Source organism: Cricetulus griseus, chromosome 7, assembly GCF_003668045.3.
Source record: "Cricetulus griseus strain 17A/GY chromosome 7, alternate assembly CriGri-PICRH-1.0, whole genome shotgun sequence".
NCBI lineage: Eukaryota > Metazoa > Chordata > Mammalia > Rodentia > Cricetidae > Cricetulus > Cricetulus griseus.
The window spans coordinates 31,954,942-31,980,007 of record NC_048600.1 but is presented as its reverse complement, the minus strand read 5'-3'; the positions used below and the strand labels follow the sequence as shown (position 1 = coordinate 31,980,007).

The 25,066-nt window shown below is 45.2% G+C and overlaps 1 protein-coding gene across 7 annotated transcripts in view; it reads right to left on the bottom strand.

The window, feature by feature from the left end:
• Positions 1–25,066, bottom strand: part of Myt1l (myelin transcription factor 1 like) — a 134,217-nt gene that overhangs the window by 13,068 nt on the left and 96,083 nt on the right. For all 7 annotated transcript variants that reach the window (XM_035447774.1, XM_035447775.1, XM_035447770.1 and 4 more), the window contains 3 exons: positions 24,544–24,606; positions 17,530–17,613; positions 16,089–16,310 (listed from right to left, as the gene is read on the bottom strand). In XM_035447774.1, the coding sequence (XP_035303665.1) occupies positions 16,089–16,310; positions 17,530–17,613; positions 24,544–24,606 (369 nt within the window). The remainder of the gene's footprint in view (positions 1–16,088; positions 16,311–17,529; positions 17,614–24,543; positions 24,607–25,066) is intronic.

The following is a 25,066-nucleotide window of genomic DNA, read 5'->3' as shown; positions in this document are numbered from 1 at the left end:
TGCTGAGAAGTACAGATCAATGGTGCTGTGTTCCAGCACGTACATACCAGGGTAACATAGTCTATATATACAGGAGCACACTGAAGGCTAATTGTGGGTACATGGTAAGTGTGGCCTCTGGAGTGGGAGTGTCAGAAAAGACATATGAGATGAGCAGACACATCCCCTAGTGTAACTCACAGAGCTTTTGCAGCTTCTATGGGGCAGATTATATTCCTTTAAAACATGCTTCTTATGAACAGCATCAAACTTATACAACAACCAGGTTCAACCCAATCTCAAACACATAAAAACAAAGTGGTGTTAGAATGTTCCACCCAGCTTTGGTTACCAGGACCCATAGCAAGCCCCGTTCACTTCATCCACCCACAAACTGCTTGAGATGAAAGCAGGTATAAAGTCGACTAGACTATTGTCACAAGCTCTCTGAAACCATACTTGTTATTCAGCTAGCAGTGCAGCCTGATTTTCAGGCGGCCCCTGCTACAGGCGGCCCCTTCATCTGCATTGTTACTGCTACTAGATTTGGAATTGCCTAGGAGTCACACCTCTGGTTGTGAAATACCTTCAAAGGAAGGCATTTCCAGAGAGGTTTAACTATTTGAGGAGGGAAGAGCCACCTCAGATGTTGGTAATATCATTCCATGTACCAGGATTCTAGACTAAATAGACAGAATTTTAAAAGAAGAAAACAAGCTGAATGCATTCCCTTTTCTCCGCACCCTGATGTATGCAGCTGTGAGCAGCTTCTCACCTCCACAGCCTTGAGCAGCTGCTGCCATCATGTCTTCCCTGCCATAATGGACTGCCTCCTCTGGACCATGACCCAAAGTAAACCCTTCCTCCCACCAGTTGCTTTTGGTCACAGTAATAAACACGTGGATCTTTGGTGATTCTTTAATTACTATGCCAAGTCCAATTCTACCCTAGCTCTCCATTGCGCCTCTGATGGACGCTCTCCTGGCTGAGTGTCTGCTGGAGCCAGCGTGTCCTTGTCAGAATTTTTTTCTATGGATGGAGTATGTGAGCTTACTCAAGCCCATCACAGCACAGACTCTGCCTCTGGCAGAGCAACAGGGAAAGGAGGATCCCATCAGGCAGTCACAGGCTATCAGAGGCCCCATATTCTGCACCATGTATAAACCTCAGTGCAGTTCTGAAGTCTGACTGTGGTAGGGTGCTGAAATTGAAGTTTCCCAGTGCCTTGATAAATCACATCTGAGAGTGGGCTTCAGGCTTGTATTGTAAAGGAAGAAGAGCAGTGGAGGACTCTTGAAGTCCCCCCTAAAGTAAAACCTTCCCAGTTTGGCAAGGGTATGCCAGGTGGCATATTCCTATGATCCTAGCACTTGGGAGGTGGATGCAGAAAGACTAGGAATTCAAGAACAGTTTCAATTATAAGAAGAGTACAAGGCCAGTCAGGGCTAGATGAGACCTCCCCAGAAAACGAAACAAAGCACACTTCTCTGTCCCTGGAAGTGAACTCAGACTAAGTCCACCACTCAGAGTTCTCCCTGTAAGGGGGCTGTCTGCAGGTACCAGGAGACTTGAAGGCAGGAGACTGCTGTTTGGCATGTTCTGCTCCAGAAAAGCCAACCTCACACAACTGCTGCTGCTGCTACTTCACACAGAACAGACACAGTCCGATTCCCTTGGCCCCTTTGTGTGCTTTGATAAATGCAACACAGGGTGATAATGTACAAGCAAGTGTACCATTGTGCAATGTGCAAACATGAGAAGATGTTTGATGAGGCTACTGTCATGGGACACTACAACTGCTTTGCTGTCAGATTTCTCTGTACAATTCGAAGGACCCACTAAGAAATAACAAAAGTCTCCTACAGTCAACCTCCACAGGAGCTGCTTGCTCACAGTACATTATCAGCATCATTTCTGTGCATAATCATAAGTGCTGAGCTCGGATATGACCAGCTTTGCTGGGGTGGGGCACTGTTTACAGCTTTGCTTGCAACATACATGTAATGCCTGGGGTATGCCACTGTGATAGGTATGGCATCCCAGGGACAAGAGGCCTCAGCCATAGTGTGATCTGTAGGATCTCTGTCAGCTGTTGGCAAGGAGGCATCAAGGGCATGTATTGTATAGATCTGTGTTGGCTCACTTGTGAAAGGAGAATAAGGTCAGGTTAGAATTGGGCATAATGGTTAATGACCGCAGTAACTTCTGTGCATTGCTGCATGAGCCTGTGATAGTCAGTTTCCAAAATGAAAGCTTCAAAGAGGGGTATACCTGACCCATCCCATGTTCCAGGGCAGGTTGGACATGAGGAGCTAGTAAAGCTTCCTGTAGATATTCCTGGGACTGGGATTATGGACTAGGACAGCACCTTGCCCCAGCCTCAGGCCTGGCCCAGGCCCACAGAACATGAATCTTCAAAATTACAGCAGTTACTATCTTCTCCCAAGCAAGCCTCCGGCCATTCTTGCAGATTTTCAGAGGCCAGGAAGTTAGACAAAGAGCTTCAGAGTGTGGCGTGCTGGGTTCCAGAGGCCTGCCTCCTTTTCTTACTGTAACCTGGCTTCTGCCTCAGGCTGCACCCTAAGCCACCTGTCATTCTTCAGTGTCACCATCCCTGGGGCCCATGTATGTCCCCCAAGGAAACTGCAGGTGGAATCCAACACAGAACATGCATCCTGTTTAATGGTCTTGGGATCTCAGCTCATTTTTCAGATCCCTAAGATCAGTGTTTCCTAAATGTCCACATTGTCAGCTTAAGGTTCAGCACACTGGTGACTCCTCTCTGCACTTCGGCATAATCCCCCCCCCCCGCCCCCCCCCCCCCCGCTGTCCTCTGCTCTTTTTCCTCCTCCCCCAGCACTGGGTACCGACCACCCAACCTTTTGAATCTAATTGTTTATTAAAAAGGACCATGTGCTTCGGGAAGCCTCTGACACAGTCTCGAACCAGGTCGGGTTGCCCCTCCCAATTCCAGAACACCTGCAGCCCTCAGGGATCATATTCTCAGACATCATAGCTGTGCACCTCAGGCTGTTCCCAGACCAAGAGCACTTCACACCAGGAATTTCAGGAGTCCTTTTGTGGACTTCAGTAAAATTGCACGTAGTCAATGATGGGGAACAGAATGACACCAGATGATATTTCCCCCTCAAGATGTAGCTTTCATGGGGCATGATCTGGGTTCCACTTATTAGAATGCCTTTAGTTTCTTCTGTTTTCTCTACAGTGAGGATTACAGAACCCTTTCCAGTGAGTTCCCAGGGCTGACCTGTGTTGCTTTACAACAACAGGCATTAAGTGCTGCCCAGTGGCTCTGCTCTATCAGCAGCTAGCTCAAAGTCTCCTTCAGTCGAGCTTCAGAGTTAACTCAAGGCAGCACTCCTTTCTTTGTTGTCTTCAGGAGAAAGCCAGATGGTTTCTGGGCCACACTGCTTCAGTCTAGCTCTCAGGTATTTACTGCCCCAGAATCCCCAAGTCTTCCCTTTTACATTTGTAAGAGGAAATAAAAGACAAACAAAATGGCATCTCACATTGAAATGAACAGAAAGTCTAGAAATAGCAATCTTGCGTTGCTTCTCTGTCTTCAGTGAATACATCTATCTGATGGGAATGGTAAACAACGGTGTTTCATAAGGAGGATGAGGCCTGGGTGGGAGTTTTGGAAACTGAATCAAACAAAGACAGACCCAAAGAATGCTGCATCCTGCTCAAATATCTCTTTCAGTTCCTGCCATTCCAATCCCTTAGTATATTTCCCCACAGTCAAATTTGGAAGTGAGCCCTGAGCTTCTTGGCTCAGACCTCCGGGTAGTGTCTGATTCCTTGCAGATATACTGCCACCTGACGGTCACCCATGCAGTCTCCTGTGCATGGCAGTGGGTCAGGCTGACCCTAGGATAATGGAGGGTACTCTACACACACACACACACACACACACACACACACACACACACACACACACCTGCCCCAGTGACGAAACACAGAGCAAACTTCTCTGTCACAGAAAGCTAGTTCCAAGTGAAGGAGTTCAGTCTGTTGTGGAAACTCTTCTTAATAAACACAGGTGGATTCTGAGCTTAGATTTGCAGTTTCATTGCTGAGAAATTCTGGGCAACTCATAGTTAATGCCCATTCCCCCTATTTCCTGTCTGGGGTCCCAGACATTTGGAGCCAGGAATCCTTTCAGGACCCAGCAAGAGTTTTAGTGGCTGCACAAGGAGGAGAAAAGGATCCCAGTATTTATCAGGACATTAGGTTCCTAGAGAACTTTCACCTGTACCTAAGTAGGTAAATTCCAAGGGGGGTGTATGATTAAAGTGGGAAGGACATGATCATAAGGAACAAAAATGTGATCTGAAAGAAAGCTTAGTCTGTGTGACTCAGACACAGGCTGTCTGACCATGTGAACTCTGCTCATTTTGTAGACAGGAGGTTAACAACACATGGGAGATTGTTGGGGATCAGGTGTCCTGAGGAGCCCAAAGAAAGGTGTGTTGGAATCAGGCTCTTAGTCACAGCCCCAGGCACTTTGTTCACTGCTGTGACTTGCTGTGATTCCTTGCTGAGTTGCCTTTCATATTCTGGAAATGTTTTCTATGGCATACAATACACATCATGCATGGTGTACACACGTGGCTACAATGTGCTTCTTCTCCACGCCACAGCTCCATTTCTAGCAATGACAAGCTATGAGAAGTACCATGAGGAAGGGGTAAGTGCCACAGCATTCCTGCCTCTCTTTGTCTCTATTGGAGACAATAGAGACCCTGTGATCCCTTTTAAACCCATAATTTGAAACATTTTAGCTTTCACTTTAGTGCCAAACAGGAATCTCCAGAGCTATTGGGACAGAGAAATTTCAGGGACTTCTGTGGCAGCAGACAGCCAGGATAGATGGGGTGCCTGGATGCCTCTATGTGGCACCAACTAAGCTCAGAGACCCAGAGGGTCTGGTTGGTGTTATTTGTTTCCCCTGGGTCTTGCATTGTTACTATACTGAGGAAGATCTGGGCTTCTGGGAGCTCTTTGAGGTTTGGCTCTATGATATCTGCTGGGAAGAACTCCTCTCCCCCATATTAGGGGACTCATGGGGTTTCCCTCAGGTACTTTAGTAGGAGCTAAGCTGTGTTTGAGAAAACTCCCTGGGATGGCCACTTCCATACATGGCTCTAGACAGGGCCATGGCAAACACAGAAGGCCCAAAGCTCACGTGTGCTTCTGAGAACAGCTGCCCAACACAGCCTTGAAAGGTAGCAGGGGCTGGAGGAGATGCAGATACATGACCCATTTTCACCTATTGAAGTTTACAGTCCAGCCTGGGTGGAGGCAGCTATAAATCAATAAGAGGATGATGAGTATAAAGGGGCAGAATAGAAACTTTTAGAACTGAAGTGAAATTCAATGACAGACTATGCCTTAGAAGATCATAAGATAAGATGTCTTTTAGAGAGTGTTATCCCAGGGAAGCATGGAATCAGAGAGTCCACTGGGGGGATCTGTTCAGCAAAACCAGGCAGTGCTAGATTGAGACTTCTATAGGCTTCTAGAGATGGGGGGGGCAGCATCCATTGCCTCTGTGCAGGCCATTTCTCTTCCAGCAACCTTCACCATTCAGTATTACTTGTAGTTGAAATTTGCTGTGTGACCAACCTCGAAGACCCAAGCTCTTGTTACCCAAATGGTTTAGCTTTTTCAGTTGGTGGAACCCCTGCCAGCCTCCTCAATCTCATAAACAAATACTCCTCCCAAAGCTGGCATTCTCCTGAGAGGTCAGTGTTGAAAGTTACTGAGCAGTGGTGATCGGTGAAGCACTACCAGAGTGCAGAGAACCTTGCCAGGAGCTGACTGAGCATAGTCACACATGAACTGGGCAGATCTCCATCCAATTCAAGATCAGCCTGGGCTACACAGAGAGGCCCAGTTTGGAGGGGGGAAAAACCAAACAAACAAGGAGCCCCTGCATGGTGATTGAATTTCATATCCTCAGCCATTCGCTCAGCAGTGTTTGTGTAGTAGTCCCAGATGCACCAGCACTCGCTGGACAAAAGGAGGCCCTGATAATAGCAACGAGATGCTGTGCTCCAGCAGCTGCCAAGCACCAGCTCAGTCCTCTGTCCTCTGTTGTTTGCTGCACTTTTCCCTAAGTGACAGATGATTTTGGCAGGGTTCCCAGGCAATCTGGTGTCCCTGGGCTGAGCCCAGTGAACCACTGTCTCCCTAACTTGGGAATCTAACACTTTTGTCCAAACGGAGATGGGAAGCCTGGCTGATATTTACCTTTGAGTGTTTAGCTGCTGGGTAAGGAACAGCCACAGATGAGGATGAGGTGGAGTCAGGGAGCCTTGAGCTCAGGTTGGCCAGCATTAGAATGGCAGCCGTAGCTGCAGAGATAGGCAGAGGCTGGCAGCTGGAGACCTGACTGATCTGCTGAGGGCAGTGGTTTTAGGGACAGTACCCTGAAGCTTCTGTTGATGGCGGTGTCATGGAAAGCACAGCACAGGGCTATGACAGAAGGTTAGAGAGCAGTGGAAGCTGGTGTGGGGACACAGGCTGAGTTCTGAGGAGATGACTGGGGTGGGGTGGTTCAGTGCATTCATGAGAGAATGCCACCCTGAGGCATGAGGGGGAGAGGACACTCCACTGTTTTCTAATTTCCCATGCTGTTGCTGGATGCCTCTTCTTCTCTTCTTTCCTCTCTCCCCTCATCCTGGATTTTGTTTGTGATGGTCAGTTCTATGTGTCAGTGTGGAAAGGTGGCTGTTTCCAGCTCTTTATTATTTAATCCAACACTGGGTATTGTTGTGAGGATATTTGTAGTGAGCATACATAAATAACCTCAGTTATTTCAGAAAAGAGAAGAGGGAAAAGTTAGCTGGCAGACTTTGAGAAGAGACATGGTTCCCAGGGAGAGAACTCAGCCCGAGGCTGAAGTGTCAGGGTAGCCTTGATGGATGTACCAACCTTCCCAGCCCTGGTAGAGGAACCCCTTTCTTGTCAGAGTCCTGTCCATATCTCCTATGGGAGCCCATTTCTCTGGGAAAGCCTGACTGGGAACTTTCCTCATATCCTGGCCTCTCAGCAAGGCCTTTCCCCTGAAATGCTCATGTTCTTCACCTGGGAACTTTTCTTGCTTTATTTCTTTGGTAGTATTCTTCTTTCATTTTTTTCAGTTCTGTCTTTTGTTTGTTTGCTTTCTGCAGACACTCTTTAGTAGTTGGTTACTACTAAACTAGCCCTCCTGAACTATTCATGCATTCTTCTGAAGTATATTGTATGGCACCATTATCTCTTTACAATTTATGGGAGACATCATCAATTTTGCATGTGAACTTTCCACATAATCCTTCCTTTGTACTTAAGTTTTTAAAATATATTTATTCCCTTTCTACTTGGATTATAAATATAATACACTTTAATGCTCTTTCCATTTTTTTATGACTGATGACAAATGGTACTTCTGTTTTTTGGGTTTTTGTTGTTGTTTTGTTGTTAGTGTTTTCTGTTTTTCCTCTCCTTATTGGGGTTGGTTTGCTTCAGCTTCTGTTGAGAAATGCAACATTCTCTTTAATTGGATGTGGTTCTTGGCTCTGGTTACCTCTCATAGGTGCCAGTGATCATCAGCATTTCTTGCCTGTCTGCTGGCTCTAGAAGGGAGCCAGGCCCCTTCCAGAGAGCTGGACTTGTCAGGGACTGCAGGTTTGCAGGAGCGGTCAGTTGTCTCAGTAGGTAGGTCCTCTCTGCTGCACCTCTCGTTTTGCTGTTTTCAGCCCACAGAGCAGTTGTTACCAAGCTTCTCCACTCTCCCTTCACTGGGGTGCAGGAGGCATTCAGCCCAGCATTCACGAGCCCACCTGTCTTTGTAGAGTTTCAGCTGGCCTCTACACCTTCAGAGGCTTGAAGATGTGGGCGTATGTCGGCATGTGCTCCTGTCCTCCTCTCTTCTGCTTTCCTTCCCCCTTCTATTTCTTACTTCCACATCCCCAGCCCAGCTGCTCACGAAGGGCATGAACCCGGAATGTGTCCCTTTCCTTGCATGTGTCAGTGTCTGTGGGTGTGATGTGTTCTTTTGCTTTGTATTTACGTTGTATGGTACTGTGGGGTTTTATAGGTTCATGATGGGAATCGGTCATGTTATTGGTACCATGAGATTCAGTGAGGACATATGTGAATCAGTCTATGGAGTTTAACCAGTATTCTCAATAGAGGTGATACAGAAACATTTCTGCTGGGGAGTATGTTCCTGTAACTTCATATGCTGGTCAAAGGGTTTGTGTATCCCCTCTCCAGGTGACCATCTGCTAGTTCTGGCTCTCTTTCTTAGGAAGTCAGACTCCAGTACTTAGCAGGGTACTGCTTGCACACCTTGGACTAAGTGTGGCCCTGCATGTTGGTTCAGTGATCTCAAAGAGTCTCTTTTCTAAGACATGGTGGTTGCTGACCAAAGATTGAGGCTCCAAGTGCCAGAGGGCATAGCAATAGGACCCAGAGGTTCCCTGGGCAGCTTCAAGTGCTTGTGCTTACAGAATAAGAACTTGTCTCTGGCTAGCTCTCTATCTGAGTCCTTCTAGGCTGCCCTGACTCTCACAGACAGCAAGCCAGCTCCCTTTTGTTTCTCTCTGTTCATGTTCAGGGGGCTCAGGCAAGGCTTAGTGATTTTAGATTGCTAGATCTTCAAATAGGAAAGGCTGACATTCCAAGTTGTGAGCATTATTTCAGTACAGCATTATTTGGAAATAGGGTCTTTAAGGATGAGATCAAGTTAGTGTGGACGCTAAGGCAACTTTACCCATGAGACAACAGTACAAGGAGAGAAGGGCTTGTGAGGACAGAGGGAAGCAAAGCTAGGGGTGACAGAGTCCTTAGGACTGGAAAGGGCTGCCTTCAAAGTTTCTGATATTTCCACTCCAGTCATAGAGGAACTTTCTATGACTTAAACTTCCCAATGCTCACTGGTTCATTGGGTGGCCTTTGGAAATCAGTGCAGTCCCATCTGGTTTCTTGCAAAATGTTCACACGCTTACATCTTCTTCCTATCTAAACATACAGGCTGATTTTGCTCCAGTGGCATCGATACAAGGGATGAACATCTAAATGAGAGTAGCTCTGTTGCAGAGACTGCTCAGGTATGGACATGGATTATAGCCACCAGGTAGTATTGCTGTGGTGGTTGTGGGGATGGTGATGATTGTTGCAATGATGGTAGTTGTGGTAGTAATAGTGACTGTTATGACTACTAATACCACCATCACCACCACCATATCATAGTTACCATAATTTCTACTGTAATAAATATTACAACCACCACCACCACTGTAACAACCATTCCCACAGTCTGCACAATCACAAACACCACAACCAGCATAACCACCCTCTATAACCACAGCTCCCACAATTACAACCACAGTTCCCTCAATTGCAACCACAGCTCCCACAATTACAACCACAGTTCCCTCAATCATAACCACAGTTCCCTCAATCACAGTCACCACAACAACCTACAGGGCTACCACAGGCCCTATAATAACAACCACAATAAGGCAAAAGCCATCACTGCTTCTACAGCCACCATACTGGACAATCCCCACACTGCTAACAGCCACCACAACCATGACCATCACCACTATAATAATCACCACAATCACCACTACAAGCATCACAACACCACAAATACCACACAGCCAAAACCACTGCCACCACAAACAGTACCACCCAAACCATTGCCACCACCACCAATCTCAATGCTGCAGATAAAACAACCCTTGGGAAACTGTTGGAGACACCCAAAACCCACTCTCCTATCTTCTAGCCTGCTATTTGTAGAGAGAAATAAATGTCTCATTGGGAGCCTACTTTGCCATGGTTCTGGGAAGCCAAACAAGTACTCGAGAAAGACTGGAGGACTCACAGCCCCAGGGAAGGCCAGGAAGGTCTGAGTAATGTCTCCAAAGAAAATGTGTCTTACTTACAAAAATACTTGTTTTAGGGTGTGAATCTATACGTTAATTTTGGAGACTCTGGTTTCCCTGTGGAATTAGAATTGAGGTGACAGTAAATGAAGATGCTTACTTAGCACACACTTATCCTGAGACTGTTTGCAGAGCTCCAGTCAGATATCAACACTCACAAATACATTCATTTCATGAAATGATGCAGGGTTCACATGGGACATCCCAATGATACTGAGAACTGAACCTTGGGCCTTGAGCATATGGCAGGCATTCCACTGCAGAGCTATGCCTTTCACCTTACATCTCCTCTAGATCATTTACACTACTCATACAATGTAACTGTGTCAGAGAGGGTATGAGGGCCTGGAGAGATGGTTCAGTAGTGAAGCATTCACACTGCACTTGCAGATAACCTGAGTATGGTTCCCCAGCACCAATACTGTGATGCTCACAACAACCAGCTCCAGAGACTCTGATGCCCTCTTCTGGACTCCATGGACACCTGCAGTCATACATACGCCACAGGCCTCAAACCCTCACCCAGCACACATAGACATACACATAATAAAAAATAAAAACAAATCTTAAAAAAAAACCAACCATGTAACTGCTGGGGAAACCAGTGCAGCTTTGGGAAGAATGACAGAAAAAAGTGTATATACATTCACAACACAGTCAACCCGCAGTGGGTTGACTCCTGGGATGGGGAAGCTGCCTGTACTCACACATGGATAGTGGGTTCCAGATGTTATAAAGCTGCTGTGTGCGTATCCCTGGCTAACCCTGCTTCTGTTGAGATCTGCGGAAGCTTTCCCAGAGGATGGAGGCTTGAGCCAGTTCAGACCTGGCAGAGGTCTTTCCCACCTGCATTTGTCTCCTTCATCTTATTCTTTTGAACGTATCTAGTGAGGTTCGCCTGGCAACTGTATGCCCCAGGTCTTCAGATATGCATGGTGGGAGGGGACACTGTGTCCTATCTTAAACAACACTTGAGCCCCTTTCCTCATGTGGGCCGAGTCCCAGTGCATGAGAGTTTTGTACAGCCCTGAGACATGGGAATGTTGTGAAGGAGATGGCAGTAACTCGGGATACACCAAGGACACTAGGAACTCGATTGGAGTCCTTGCTCTCATTCTTCCTGAAGGAAATTCAGAACACCCTAGCTCCCCCTACATAGTATACCATATCTTCTACCTTGTGGCTTCCTCTGCCTAGGTGTTTCCACCACTCCCCTCCCCATTTTTGGCTTTCTGACTTCCACCAAGCCTGGGTTTCATTTGTTCCCTGGATCATGTCCTCAACTGCTCTCTTTCCTCTTGTGAAAACAAACTCTTCCTCCTCCTGTCATTTTCTCCCCTTCCCTTTGATCTGGGCTTTAGAAATATCCACTGTGACTACCTTGGCACTGTTACTGACTGGACCTATCACAATCTGGTTTTGGTCCCCAGCTCTCTGTCTAAGTCCTTCATAGAATGACAGGGATACCCAGGATGAGATGTTTCTGGTTTTGAAGTTTAAAATTTATTTAAATTTAAATTTAATTTTAAATCATTTAAAATTCCACCTTGAGGCCCTCTCAGCCATGTGACCCTGTGATGTTAGTTTTGCTGTTGTTGGTTTGTTTATTTGTTTTTTGGTAGGTCTGACCTGTCATGCAGTCTAGTCTCAGTGTCAGTGCGACCTTTATGTCTTGTCAGTGACAAGGCCTTACCAGTCTACTAGCCAAGGGATGTTTCTGTTCCTTATACGCCATAGACCTATGCATGACAGATATTGATCTTACTAGGGATCTTTCCCTTACCCTATTTCCAGCTATCCAGTGGACATTTCTAGTCTAAAGTGCCAGAAAATCTCAAGACAACATAGTTAAGATGGATCTACCATAGCTTTTTTCTGTCATAGTCTCAATGTTTGTGTGCCTTAAACTTCACATTTTAAGAATAAGATTTAGCTTTATTTTTTAAGTGTGTGTGCAGTGTGTGTGTATGTGTGTGTGTGTGTGTGTGTGTGTGTGTGTGTGTGTGTGTGTGTGTGCTCGTGTATGAGACCAGGTATCTATGGAGTTCAGAAGAGGGTTCTGGATTCCCTAGAGCTGGCATTACAGGCAGTAGTAGGTCACCTGAAGTGGCTGCTGGGAACTGAACTCAGTTCTCTGCAAGAGCAGAATGCACTTTTAATCACCAATCCACCTCTCAGTCTCAGTTCACATGGTTTTAGGCGCTGTTTTTGTTTGGATTTTGTGTATCCCAGGCTAGCTTTGAGCTAGCTGAGGCTAATCTCGAACTTCTGATCCTTCCCCTCTTACACCTGCACCGCCACACACAGTTGATGTAGTGAATATCCCCAGCCTCCCCACCTAAGAGCCTACTCCATGGGGGCTGTATCAGGATACAGAATCCTTAATGAGGTCATTAAGGCTAATGAGGTTAGGTGGTGGGCCCTGATTTCATCAGATTAGTGTTCTTATAAAAAGAACTTATATTATCTCGCTACCCTGTGAAGGCAATGCAAACAAGGAAATGGTTCTCACTAGCAGCCCCCAAGGCAATGCCTCAAATTTAATTTCAGGCTCCAACACCATTGCATAGAGAATGGTTTTAGTCTTTTAACATTTTGTTATAATTGGAGCACCCATTGATATGCCCAAATTTAAGACCTAGTTCTTTTCTGTACCCAGTGCTACAGGTTTTCTTAGTCCTGCTGTGGCTGGGACCACATATCCTCTTGCTCAACATCCCTCTCTCAGTTCCTCCTTCTGCCTCTTACCACCTTTCCTAGTCTTCTATGCCTTCTGTAGAACTACAAAAGCTAGGCTTCATCTGAGGCCCTCATCACAACTCCCTCCATTGCCTACATTCACCTGGGTTCACTCATGCCCCGGGGGTGAGACCTGTCTCTTTGGAGCTGCTGGTGCTGGGGTTACCCTGTTGCTGAGTTACTCCCCTCCTCTTAGTATAGTCTCCTTTTCTCCAGAGAACACACCTTGAGATGCAGCTTTTCAGACCACACCTGAACTCCTTTGGCTCTTCTGTTGAAGTATCTCCACTTACGTCCCTGCGTAAAGTGAGTGGCTTATGCACCATTAGCTCTTCAGGGGGGGGGGGGGCTGCAGGCTGACATTTCCTTGGCAGAACTCTCAAGAAGCCTTGGTTTTTCAGGGAGCTTCCATAGTTCCCACTCAGGCTCCCCACTTCAAGATTCTCTGTGTTCTGCCTTTTCTTTACATGTGTCCTATTTTATCTGCCCTGAGTCTGAGACCTTCATGGTGGCTCTGAGTTGAGTCCACGTCTTACTGCTGTGGCCTGCATGGAACTTGGCTTTAGTGAGCATCCAAATGCTGGTTTGGTGGAGCTTTCTGTATGTATGCACTGTACTGCACGCTGGTCTGGATGGTTCTCCTGATATGGCTGGGCTCTAAGGTTGTTAGGGAGAGTAAGAATCATTTTCCTGTCCCATGTCGTCTGGACTACCACTTGCTTCTATACAAAGCCATGATTTTCTTCACCAATATCTGATATTATTCCAGATTATATTATAGAACTATCTAGTAACTTCCTTTTGGGGGTTTCCACTTTGTCTATAGGCACTGCCCTCATTTTTTAAAAGGGACTGAGAGGCTCCGGTTAGTGGCTTTGACAGTGACCATCACAATTTCACACTCATTTGGAGGTGACCATGACCAGCAGCCTGGATTGGTTCTCAGGACACAGATGGACCCCTTGGCCCTGCCACTGGCATTTAGCTATGACAGCCAGATATTCTGATCACACATGGACCCATGGGGACAAGCCCTCTGTGGAAAAGAGCAACAAGGAAAGTAAACATATTGCAGAGTGTGCGATATGCACTATGCATAGTGTACACACCTGGCCACAATGCACTACTTCACACCACAGTTCCAAATCTATCAATTACAACCTGAGAAAAGCACCATGAGGAAGAGGCAAGAAGATGGTGAGTACCATGGAGTTCTCAGTGACATGCAACTTTGAGGGGAAGATTCAGAATGGGGTGGTGGATGAGCAGGAGTTGGACCCACAGCAAAGGCACTTGCATATTTGGGGAGAAGTGGACAGGCTGTATCCTGGCTGCTCTTCGTCACCGTGGTGACCAAACTATAGGGATTTTCCTTCGCTCAGGAGCCTTGAGGGCAGTTTGTCAACAGCAGGCAGTTTCTACACTCTGTTGTGCCAAGTGAATGGCAGCTTTAGAGGATGGTATAACCTCCACCCACCCACCCACACCTCAGAGTCATTACTAAAAAGTAAAGTGGACAGACCTGAGAAGGGTGCCTCTCTGGGGGCAGGGCCTCACCGAGTATCCCACCTCTTCCTAGGCCTGTCTGTAACTTCGACAGTCTGTAACCAGGCTGCTTAGCTTTAGTCAGGGTCTGAAACTTTATCTTTGCCATGCTAGAAAATGTGTGCCCTGACTCACATCAGGACTTTTTAACATCTTAAAATGTTACTATTAACTGACATTATGGGAAGAGGGATTCTGTGGAAGGCATTTTGGCACTATTTGTTCAAATTTTATAAACTGACCTTCCCTGCAGACTGGACCTTCCCTGACACAACACGAGGCATATACACACAGGTGCTTGAAGATGGAAGTGTCTTCAACCTTCTTTGCGATATTTGAACCTAAGAGTGGCAGGTAGTGGTACCTGGTGGGGGAGGCTAGCCCAGGAAAGGGGAGGCAGCCGGGAACCAGCAAAGTAACTGCCCTGTTATCTGCTGGTCCCAGGCATGCTGTGAACAGATGGGCCTTCTTGTGTCTATGCAAGGACCTGTTTGTATCAACAGGAGAACTAACTGCCCAGGCCTGGTGGTAGGTATACTTTGTTTATACATATTATTGTATAAGAGAAACTTCTGAGACAAAACAGGAGCCACTAACCTTGGAAGATAGTTGGGAGAATGCATCATGGGAAAGACCTTCATTTTTCTTTCTTTTTACAAAGTATTTAGGTCATTGGACTTTTCTACCCAAGCAGGACTATCATTTTTTTCTTCCTTCTATTATGTGTGGTATATTAATATATAAATTAATATGAAGGGCATGCACACCTGTGGGCACATGGAAGCCGGAGGACATTGGATGGATCTTGTTACTTTGAGGCAGGATCTCACAGGGGGTTTTGGTTAGACTGGCAGCCAACAGGCCCCAGGGTTTCCCTCAGTGCCAGCGTTATGACACATACAGGAACAGGCCTTACTTGCTGCATGGGTTTTGTGAAGTCAGGTCTTCATGTCTACACAGCAAGTGCTCTTATCCTAAAGAGTCATCTCTCTAGGCTAGGAGTTTCTTTGATAACTAAAAACACTTTAAGATGTTCAGGCTCTGTGTCACAAACTCTTGAAGCTAACATTACTCCTTTGACATGCTTATTACTTGAGGTGGTTTTCTATAGACCCAGGTATGTTTGAGCATACTTGCATGCACGAAGCATCAGGGAGCATCAGCAAGAGAACTCCTGTTTCTCCTCCCCAACTAGCAGGCATTGATACTGTGCAATGTGGGTCCCGGCACTCAGTCCTGCTGGCTTTCCTGTGAGACTGGCTACCACAGAGACCCACTGCTTTCCCAAGGAGCCCAGGGCACACAATCATACAGGCCTCTTTCAAGATGCTGAATCATGTTTCTATTCAAATTAGGCAAATAAAAATGAATGGTGTTCAGCTGAGTTTCCTGGGAGTTTTCTCATGTGTCTGATAGAGACCTGCTACAAGGCCACTGTGACAAGCACCAGCCTCTTTCCCCCAGATGGGGCTGCTTTGGAATTCCAAGACATGTTTCAGTCTACAGACATCTATGTGTATGCTCTTGTGGGTTCATGGATGATTAAAGTCTGCTTCTTACTGTAAATGAAGCCTGTTTTTTTTTTTTTTTTTTTTTTTTTTTTTTTTTTTTTTTTTTTTTTTTTTTTTTAAATACCAGAAAACCATGGCCCTGGTAGTAGATGAAATTGAAGTGGTTTGTGCTTTTGAGATAAATTTGCAGCTTTACACATCTTTTCCCAGATCTCCACATTTTGTTAGTTTTGTGGGTGTTTTTGGTCTTGGTTTTCTTAGCATTAATGATGAAGAAGGCAAAACCTGCTCCCCTCAGCATCTACCACTACAGCTGAAAAGTGTACCCACCAAGTGCAGAGGGACTCACCTGCGGTGTGTTAGAAAGCTGCCACTGACGTGTCCTGACCCATCACAACCAGGTGTAGGGCAGGACATGCCCTCAGTCTTGACTGACTTCCAGGAGAACTGGGAGCCGTTGAGGTACCCGTCTTTCTGCCTCTTGGCTGCCAACGGGCACCCAGAGGCGCTGCGGTGGGATGCATACTTCCCAGTGATGTGGCCCTGACCATCACAGCCAGGGACTGGACACCTGGACAATAGACAGGAGGCAAACTTCATTGTCTTTACCATCATGGGCATGGTGAACTATGTAACACAGCCACCCGATGTGATGGCAAACTAACTAACTAACTAACTAACTAACTAACTAACTAACTAACTAACTAACTAACTAACTAACACCCATGCTCTACTGGATAAGAGAAAGGGAAATAGGAAGAGTCAGATGTGGTGGCACATGCCTGTATTTCTAGAATTCGGGAAGTGGAGGCAGGAGGATCAGGACAAAGATGACAACCTAGAAAGACACCACCTAGTGGGGACATGTGGTATTTACCCTTTTAGAAATAAACACTAGGGACATACAGGCAGTTGTGATTTGGGAGGTATGGCGACTCATACAAGGAGCATTAGTGAGATGCAGGTGTCTGCAGAAAATGCCACCCTCCCTCCGTTTCAACAAGGTCTCATGTAGTCCAGGCTGGCTTGAAGAACTAGCTATGTAGCTGAGGATCACCTTGAAGATTCATCTTACAGGTCTGTGCCACCCATGCTCATTTATGCAGTGCTGAGTTTTGAGTCTCAAACATGCTAGACAGGGACTCTATCAACTAAGCTGCATCTCTATAACCCCACATTTCTTTTTGGATAGCAAAATTTATATACCACAGAATCCTTACTTTTGATTTATTTTGATACATTTTTAGTTATCTTAATAATCTATGTCTTGATTTTTGTGTGAGTTAAAACTTATGTCTTAAAGTACTGATAATGAAATTTAATGCAGACCCACCAAGTTTATCTTGTGAGGTTTGGGGCCCTGGGAGGGAGGGAAAGCAAGGAGAAACAGAAAATGAAAATGAAATGCAAGCAGGCCCACCAGTCCTTTGGCCTGTAGAGGAAGGTGCTGGGCAGCTGTCCTCCCAAGCCCACCTCAGGAAAGGCAAGGAACTACTACTGGTTTTGTCCAGCTAGCATGAAGGCAGAACATTAGCTTTAAGTTTTATGTTTAAGCCTTCATAGCCATTCATGAGCCTGAAGTCCCCAGTATATTCTGGGGAAGGGGGTGTTTCTTGGTGACACAGATTGTGTATGGACATATGAAACCCTGTGTCCAGTTAGCAGATGCACTTTGGTTTACCTTCATCTGGCCTACTGGCTTAGCGAAACCAGGCCAGATGCCTTCTGGAACCCACTGGCCCCCTTTCTCATGGGTATTCAATGGGTGTGAGCCTTGCTGGTCCCCATACCTGATCGGCTCCTGGTCCTCCTTGTCCTCTTTGCTCTGTGCTATCCGGATGCCACTCTTCTTTGCTCTTGGGCACCCAGAAAGGCTGAAAGAGAGATAGGTTTCAGAAACACTGAACACAGACTCGGGGAAAAACTTCCTCGACAGTGACCGGATTCTCTCTACAGCCTGGGATTTGGGGATCATTTAAAATCTGGGGATGGGGAGTGCATTTTGAACATAGCTCCTATGTCCTCTCAGTTCCCTCTCAAAGATGTTAAAAGCCTTGAATGGATTAGGTACTACAGACATGGTAAATTGCCAGTTTGAGAAATGGGGACAGTGAGGACGAATCAGAGAAGATGCTGGAGAAGGTTCTGTGAATATAGAAGTAAGGAGGGAGGAATGGAGGGATGGTGAGGTAACATGAAGGGAACACAGGCTCATCTTGATGTAGTCAAGAGCCATGTATCCCAAGATCTCTGTTCTGGGAGCTATTCTATCTCACCTAAGTGTAGACATCTGGTTGTATCTACAGAAGGAATGCTGAAGTCTGAATGTGTTTGTTTACTTTCTAGGTTTTGGATAGAGAGACATTGTAGATTTTCCCAAGGAATCTTCATGGCCTCTTCTGAGTATCTTTCCCTATACCTAGACATCTCATTCTGGGACATGAAGGGTGGGCTTTGGCCTGTGCATAGCTTGTGAGGCTGCCCATTTCCTTGCTGTTCCAACTCATTCCTCTGCCACCTCTAGCTCATGTCCCCTGATGGCTTTCTCCCTGGACCTTCACCTTCCTTTCAGCCTCATGTGCCCCTTGTCTGCCACTCTCTGTGAGCTTAGCCTCCACATGGAGGTTCTATCTACTAAGAAGACCTTGGCTTCCTCTTGCTCACCGTTCTCTCCTCCAAAGGGTCCTTTAAGAGGCTGGTCCTAAGGATATGGAGCCACCTTGTATTCATCTGCATCTTTAACTCTTACTGCACAGAGCAAGTAACAGTTAAGTATTTGCTGAATGCATCAGTATGAACACAATGGGGAAGGATGAACTTGGGAAGCAGGCTTCTCTCTGGACACTGTGAGGTCCAGTTTTCCTGCACATTATGTTTAGTGGCTTACAAGCCCTGGGCTTCAGGGTTTCATTTCCACAGACAGCACTTCAGCATTTGACTGGAAGTTTGGTACAACCCATGTTACTCTTCCTGACTGATGGAAGCACATAGATTTCTACCCCCCAGCTGAGTCCCAGAGTCCCCAAGGCCGCTGCCAAGGACTTTCAAGTGACTCAGTACTCTACTTTGTTGTTTTTGTTTTGTTTGATATCACACACACACACACACACACACACACACACACACACACACACACACCAACCAGCCTGGCCTCGATTCACTATGTAGCCTATGATGACCTTGAATTTTTGATCCTCCTGCCTCCACCTTGTCAATACTGGGATCCTGAGATTTCAGGCAGCATGCACCATCCCACCTGGTTTCATGTTATTTCTGATAACTTATCTATGTATGCTAAGCAAGCACACTGCCAACTGAACTACAACCCCAGACTCAATACTATCTACTTTTGCTGTAAGCATGGACATGAAATTCATTATTCTTCATAGATTTCAGAGATTCCCATGATGACTTTACTATATATTAGCCTGGGAATGGCACCAGGCAGGCTTCTGAAGTGTTTGCCCTGTTACTGGTAGTACTTTCACCATGTTGCTGATCACAGTTCCTGTGAAACAGCTCTTAAAGGAGCCCCCCCCCCTTAGAAAGGAGAGAACAGGAGGCCAGGGATTGTATAGAGATTCCACAACATCTATAGTCCTTCCTTAAAATCCAAATCAGCACCTACAGAAGGCAGCTACTTTCTCTTTCTTGCTGAGTGACAGAGGGACAAAATTGCAGGAGTTTGACCTTTGAGAGTGCCCTAAGGTTCTATGTACCACTCCTCATATCTAACACCAGTTTTTTTGGGCCCATCTTTTCTCTCTTAAATCCTGTTTTGGTTTTTTGTTTGTTTTTTGATTTTTTTCTTTTTTCTTTCCACTGACTCCTTCAGACTTCTCCTGCCTGGTCAGAGAAAGCTTTTCTTCTTCTTCTTCTTCTTCTTCTTCTTCTTCTTCTTCTTCTTCTTCTTCTTCTTCTTCTTCTTCTTCTTCTTCTTCTCAAGTCTGCCTTCTTAGATGACTTATTCTAAGAACCTCAAAGGTGATGTGTTTGAACAGAAGCAGTCCCCATCCTATCTGGTAGCTGTCACACCTCAGATACTGTTATAATGTTATGGCCACTCTCTTTTGTCCAACTGGCACTTTCCTTCCTATACCCTTGAGTTTCCTCTGTACTGAATATGGTGTGTATGTATGTTCAAAAGGCACCACCATTGGCAGCTTACATTATTCTGAAAACCTCCTCTGCCTGGAGCTGCCTAAGGCTCCACCAAGGCCTTTGCATCTCTTTCTTCCTTAGATTAACTATACCTTGAGGACAGAACCTTCTTGGTTATTATTGCACTTGGCCTCTAGAATGTAGTATGTGCTCAATAAATATCTGTGGGAGTCTAGGTTTCTGGAATCTTGGGTTGACATTTGAAATCATGCTATAAACTACTACAAATTTCCTAAGCAGAAACCGTGTTTCCCACAATTCACTTACCACTGCCTCAGGGGCTTGTTGGATATTTACATTTTTGCTTGAAACTGTATATATCTGAAAATGTGACAGTCACAAGAGGTTCTGGAGGCAGGCCCCAAAATGCCACACTAATGTTCACATCTCTGAGCTGAACTTCAGCTGTTTGCCTGACTTTAAACCAGGGTTAGACAGATGACAGCCAAATTCTTAAGCAGGCCAGTTTTATCTGGCATGGCAACTACTTTCCCTGTCTGAACCCATGCCTAAGGAAAGAACCAGAAGCCTCTGGATTGATGTTGGCTTGGTAAGATGACTACTTCTCTGTCTCCTGGCTTACTAGGAATGCAATCTTGATTTCCTCTGTATACCAACAACCTCTTTCATCTACATATTAGAGCAGTTCCCACTTTGGGAAGTGTTGCATGATCCTAGAATTGAATGCAGCCAGTTTGAGTCTTCTACTGAATTTTTGTAGGCTTATTTTTTGGAGGTGGGGACTATAAACACTGTTGTAACACATGATTACTTATAGAGAGATAGGCTAGGGTGGGCCTTAGCAAGCTCAGGTGAAAAGAGAGGTTTCCCTGTAGCATGTGAACAGCTTTTGTCAGAAGTTCCAGCATGTAGTTTCCAGAGATCCCTACTGAAGGTTGCAACCTTCTGTTTCTCTTTGGGCTTCTAGATGCCAGCAAGCTGCTATCTTGTAATGTAATTTGGGTGATGTTTCTCCTACTAGCAGGGCAGGCCTCTGGGTCACTGTCTGGACTTCTCAAAGCACAATGAAACAGCAGAAGATGCCATCAAACTTTGACCTGGAGACTCGGGTCTTTCACCTCATAGGACAACAGGAAAGGGCTTGGGAGAATACTGAGCTGACAGCATGGCAAGTGCGCATCCCAGCCTCAATTCCTCATTTCAAGTCTGATAAAAATAATCTCACAGGACATTGAGGCCATATATGCAGGAAGCTCAGTGAAATATTCTGTACATAGGAAGTGATCAGATCACAATGACCTGTGTTTTGGGGAGGTGATTAGTTGCTCCTTAAGATGTTGGGGGTGCCTTAAATGGGAGGCACAGAATCCCCTGTGAGACACAGAGTAGGAGCCAGGGAGTCTTGGGTGTGTCTTGCTATTGTATGATCCTGTTGAAAGGCAAATGGGAGGGCTCAATCAGACAAAAAGGGAACACTGTTGACCTAGTAAGAGCCTTCATAAGTCACTGAAGCATTGTGTTAAAAAAAAAAAAAAAACCTGCAGATGAAGACGACTCCAAGGATAGTAGAAGAGCAGACAGAAGATCTCTGAGAAGCCAAGAAAATGGTAAAGAATTCTAAGAAAAAGTCAGCTGAAGATTGTAAACTGTGAAAGCTCTGCAGGCCCATCTTAGGGCAATGGGAGGAGGAGGTGATGGATAAAAGTTTCAGAAAACATCACATTCCAAGATATTTGTTAAGATGAATTTTGGGGGTTTCAGATATGGCATTGTGACTAGAAGCTGCACCATTCAAAACTAAACCAAGGAAGTTCCAACTGTATCCTGTCTAGCATGTCTCTAGGTGTACCCTTTCCTTGGGGGCTGCACACCACCCCGTGGTCTTCCAGTACCATTTTGGGCTGATAGGTCCATGGAGATGTGACACTTGAGCTAGGCACCTTAGATAATTCCAGCTGTAGCTCATCTCTTAGTGCCTCAGTTTCCTCAGACCCTAAAAAGAATGAGTTCCCTGTCTTCAATGAGTAGGGAGCAGCAGAAGGAGGCATATAGCATTATGGTAGTTTGAGTAAAAATGGTGGCCCCCATAAGCTCATATGTTTGAATGTGTAGTAATCATCAAGTGGCACTCATTGGAAGGGATTAGGAAGTTAGGCCTTGTTGGAGGGAGTGTGTCACTTGGGGTGGGGCTTGTGGTTACAAGGGCCTAAGATAGGCCCAGTGTCTCTTTCTTCCTGTTGCCTACAGATCCAAGTGTAGAATGCTTGGCTACTTCTCCAGTATCATGTATGCCTGTATGCCACCAAGCTCCCTCCCATGATAATAAACCAAGCCTCTGAAACTGTAAGCAAGTTCCAATTTAACACTTTCTTTTATAAGAGTTGCTGTGGCCATGGCGTCTCTTCCCAACAATAGCACACTGACTAAGATAAGTCTTCAGTTCATCTCTATTACAAAGAGAACTGTGTATTCCTCTAGGGTCTTGCATCAGAGAACAGAGGCACCCTGTAACTCCAGACAAGACAATGTGTATACCAATCTATGACCAGGAAGGGCAGACCCCTGGGTGCCAGAAACTACCCATGGGCCTTTGACCCTTGGCCTGCTTGGAATCCTTGCTCTGAGACCTCACTTCTTATTGTAGCATGAAGATACTCTGTACTTAAACTGACTTGAACTGTGGCATATGTTTGTTTGTGTGGAGAAGGGCAATGTATTCCTGTCTAGGCAAACTTTCCTCTATGGTTTATGTACTACAAGTATCTCATGGCCTGTGTTTCTGGGAAGGGATTCAGAAACATCAAAGAGAAGGAAGATTTCTAATCTTCCTGTGGCCAAAGAACCTGAAAAAGGTACTCATCTAGCTGTTGGCTTCTGTCTTTACTCAACTTACAGACCTTTGTTTATTTAGCTGTGACCTCAGTCTTTCCTAGGAAAATTTACATAAGAACTGTGAACTGAATGCAATGTTCTTGTTTAATATTCTTGAGTCTATTTCAACTTCTACATAAAGGAACTTGTTATTACATTAACACTTCAAAACACTTCACTTTCTGTTTGCTAAACTGCTACAAAGCAATATTTGCCCAAAGTTTTCTCCTTAAAATCAAATTTGCTTTGCAACTCTGTTGATAAAGCCTGAATTTATTTCAGGACAGATCATAGCTTAAATATAAGCCTATAAGCCTAACAAACACACACACACACACACACACACAAAAAAAAAACCATGCACACCCATAAATATGGACACTACTACATATGAATACAAAGACACACAACACACATACATGGACTGCATACATATATATGCACTGCACACACATACATGCCATATACCCATATACATACACAAGTACACAAGTGTACACACACACCATACATGTACACAAAGATACACAACACATATACATATACATGCAAACGCATACACACAACACATATACACATATATATCATATGCATATGCATATACATAAAGCATATACATACATACATACATACATACATACATACATACTCACACAATAATCCCACATTATTTTGAGACAAAATCTATGTAGCCTAGTCTGACATTGAACTCTTGGAGATCCTGTTGCCTGAGCTTTCAAGTACTGGGATTACAGATGTGAACCATCATGCCTTGTTCTAAATTACATTTTAGGACACATTTGTATCTTACTAATACCTAACATTCTAAATCAAAAGCCAAATGAGTAAACATGTTTATAATGCATTATAAAAGCCAAATGAGTAAACATGTTTATAATGCATTATGATAAAAGGTAGGTACACAGTGCCAACTTTTTTTTCAGTAGAAAACAAGACATTGGATGTGGAGTGACCAGGAGACTTTCATTTTCAGTTGTACAGATTTACAAAACTATGAATGTTCTAGAGGCATTTATTTTCTAAGATAAATTAATATAAAGACTAGAATAGAATGTACTTGACTTTATATATTGAATGAGTGTTTTTGAATTATCTTTAATATAAACCAAAAATCTACTCTGGGAACCCTTCTAGAAGACTCTCACTCTATCTTGCACACCTGGCGACACAAGCCAAGGGAGCAGAGCTCTTGATTGGTACCTGAGGATGGGGGTCATGGTACCATTCAGCAGCCTGTAGTTTGAGGGAAACCCCAGAGCAAGGGTCTTTCAATTCACCAGTGCCAGTGTTGCTGCAGTTAAGAAAGCCTGGTGGAGATCATATGCTTCTCTGCAGTTTGGCAGTGTGTGCATGCTCTGTTTTTACAGACAGGGTTGCCCCCGTGGAACTCCTGAGTTTTCAGATCTGACAAAGATCATCCTCTGTGACCAAAGCCTAAGAACCCCAACCTTGGATCCCTACTCTGTCCTTGCATAGTAGAGTGTGAACAAGAACCCTGCCAAGCAATCTTAGTAAAAATCCCAAGCCCTTGGTACCTGCATGGTCATCTTATCCTTTGCCTGCCCTCAGAGGTAATGCTATGGGGTCAGCCAGGAACCCTTAGTTCTGATGACCCAGAAGAGATGAACATTCTAGCAGCCCCCAAGGGGATAGCCCTGGGACTCCAAGTCTATACCTCCTTAGCCAAGTAATGTCATATCCAGCCCACACATCAGCCAGGAGTGCAGCACTCCTGCCAAAGTGGAGCTGTTGCTCTGGGGAGAGAGGGTAGTTCTGATGAGTCTACATACCTTCGATGAGAAGCATAATTGCCAGTGATGTGTCCAGAACCGTCACAGCCAGGGGTGGGACACCTACAAGTACAAATGCAAATGCAGTAATTTACTTGAAGGAAATCAACCCCCCTTGGGTAGTTGATTTTATTTATCCAAAAGGCAAACTCTTTATTGTGTACCCTTGCTACTAAAAGAGACTAAATTGGTCTGGGAGCTCCCTAGCTCACTCACGACCATTACCACATACAAATCTATCTCTGCCTCCTAATTTCCCAGCACAAGGACATGCACAAAGGACCATGGGTTTTTGTGACCACTTAGGAATCCTCAGTCTCTGAAGCACCTAGCATTTTCTGTCACTAGGCTTTTAGCCCCACAAATGGCCTTTTTGTCTCCTTACTGTTCCTTTGAACCTAATTAGCCATGGCCAATTATTGCAGGACTTAATATCACAACAATCTACACATGACAAGATACAAACATGGGAAGATATGTGCCACAGATAAGGGCATGACCTATTCTGAGCCAACCCTGAACA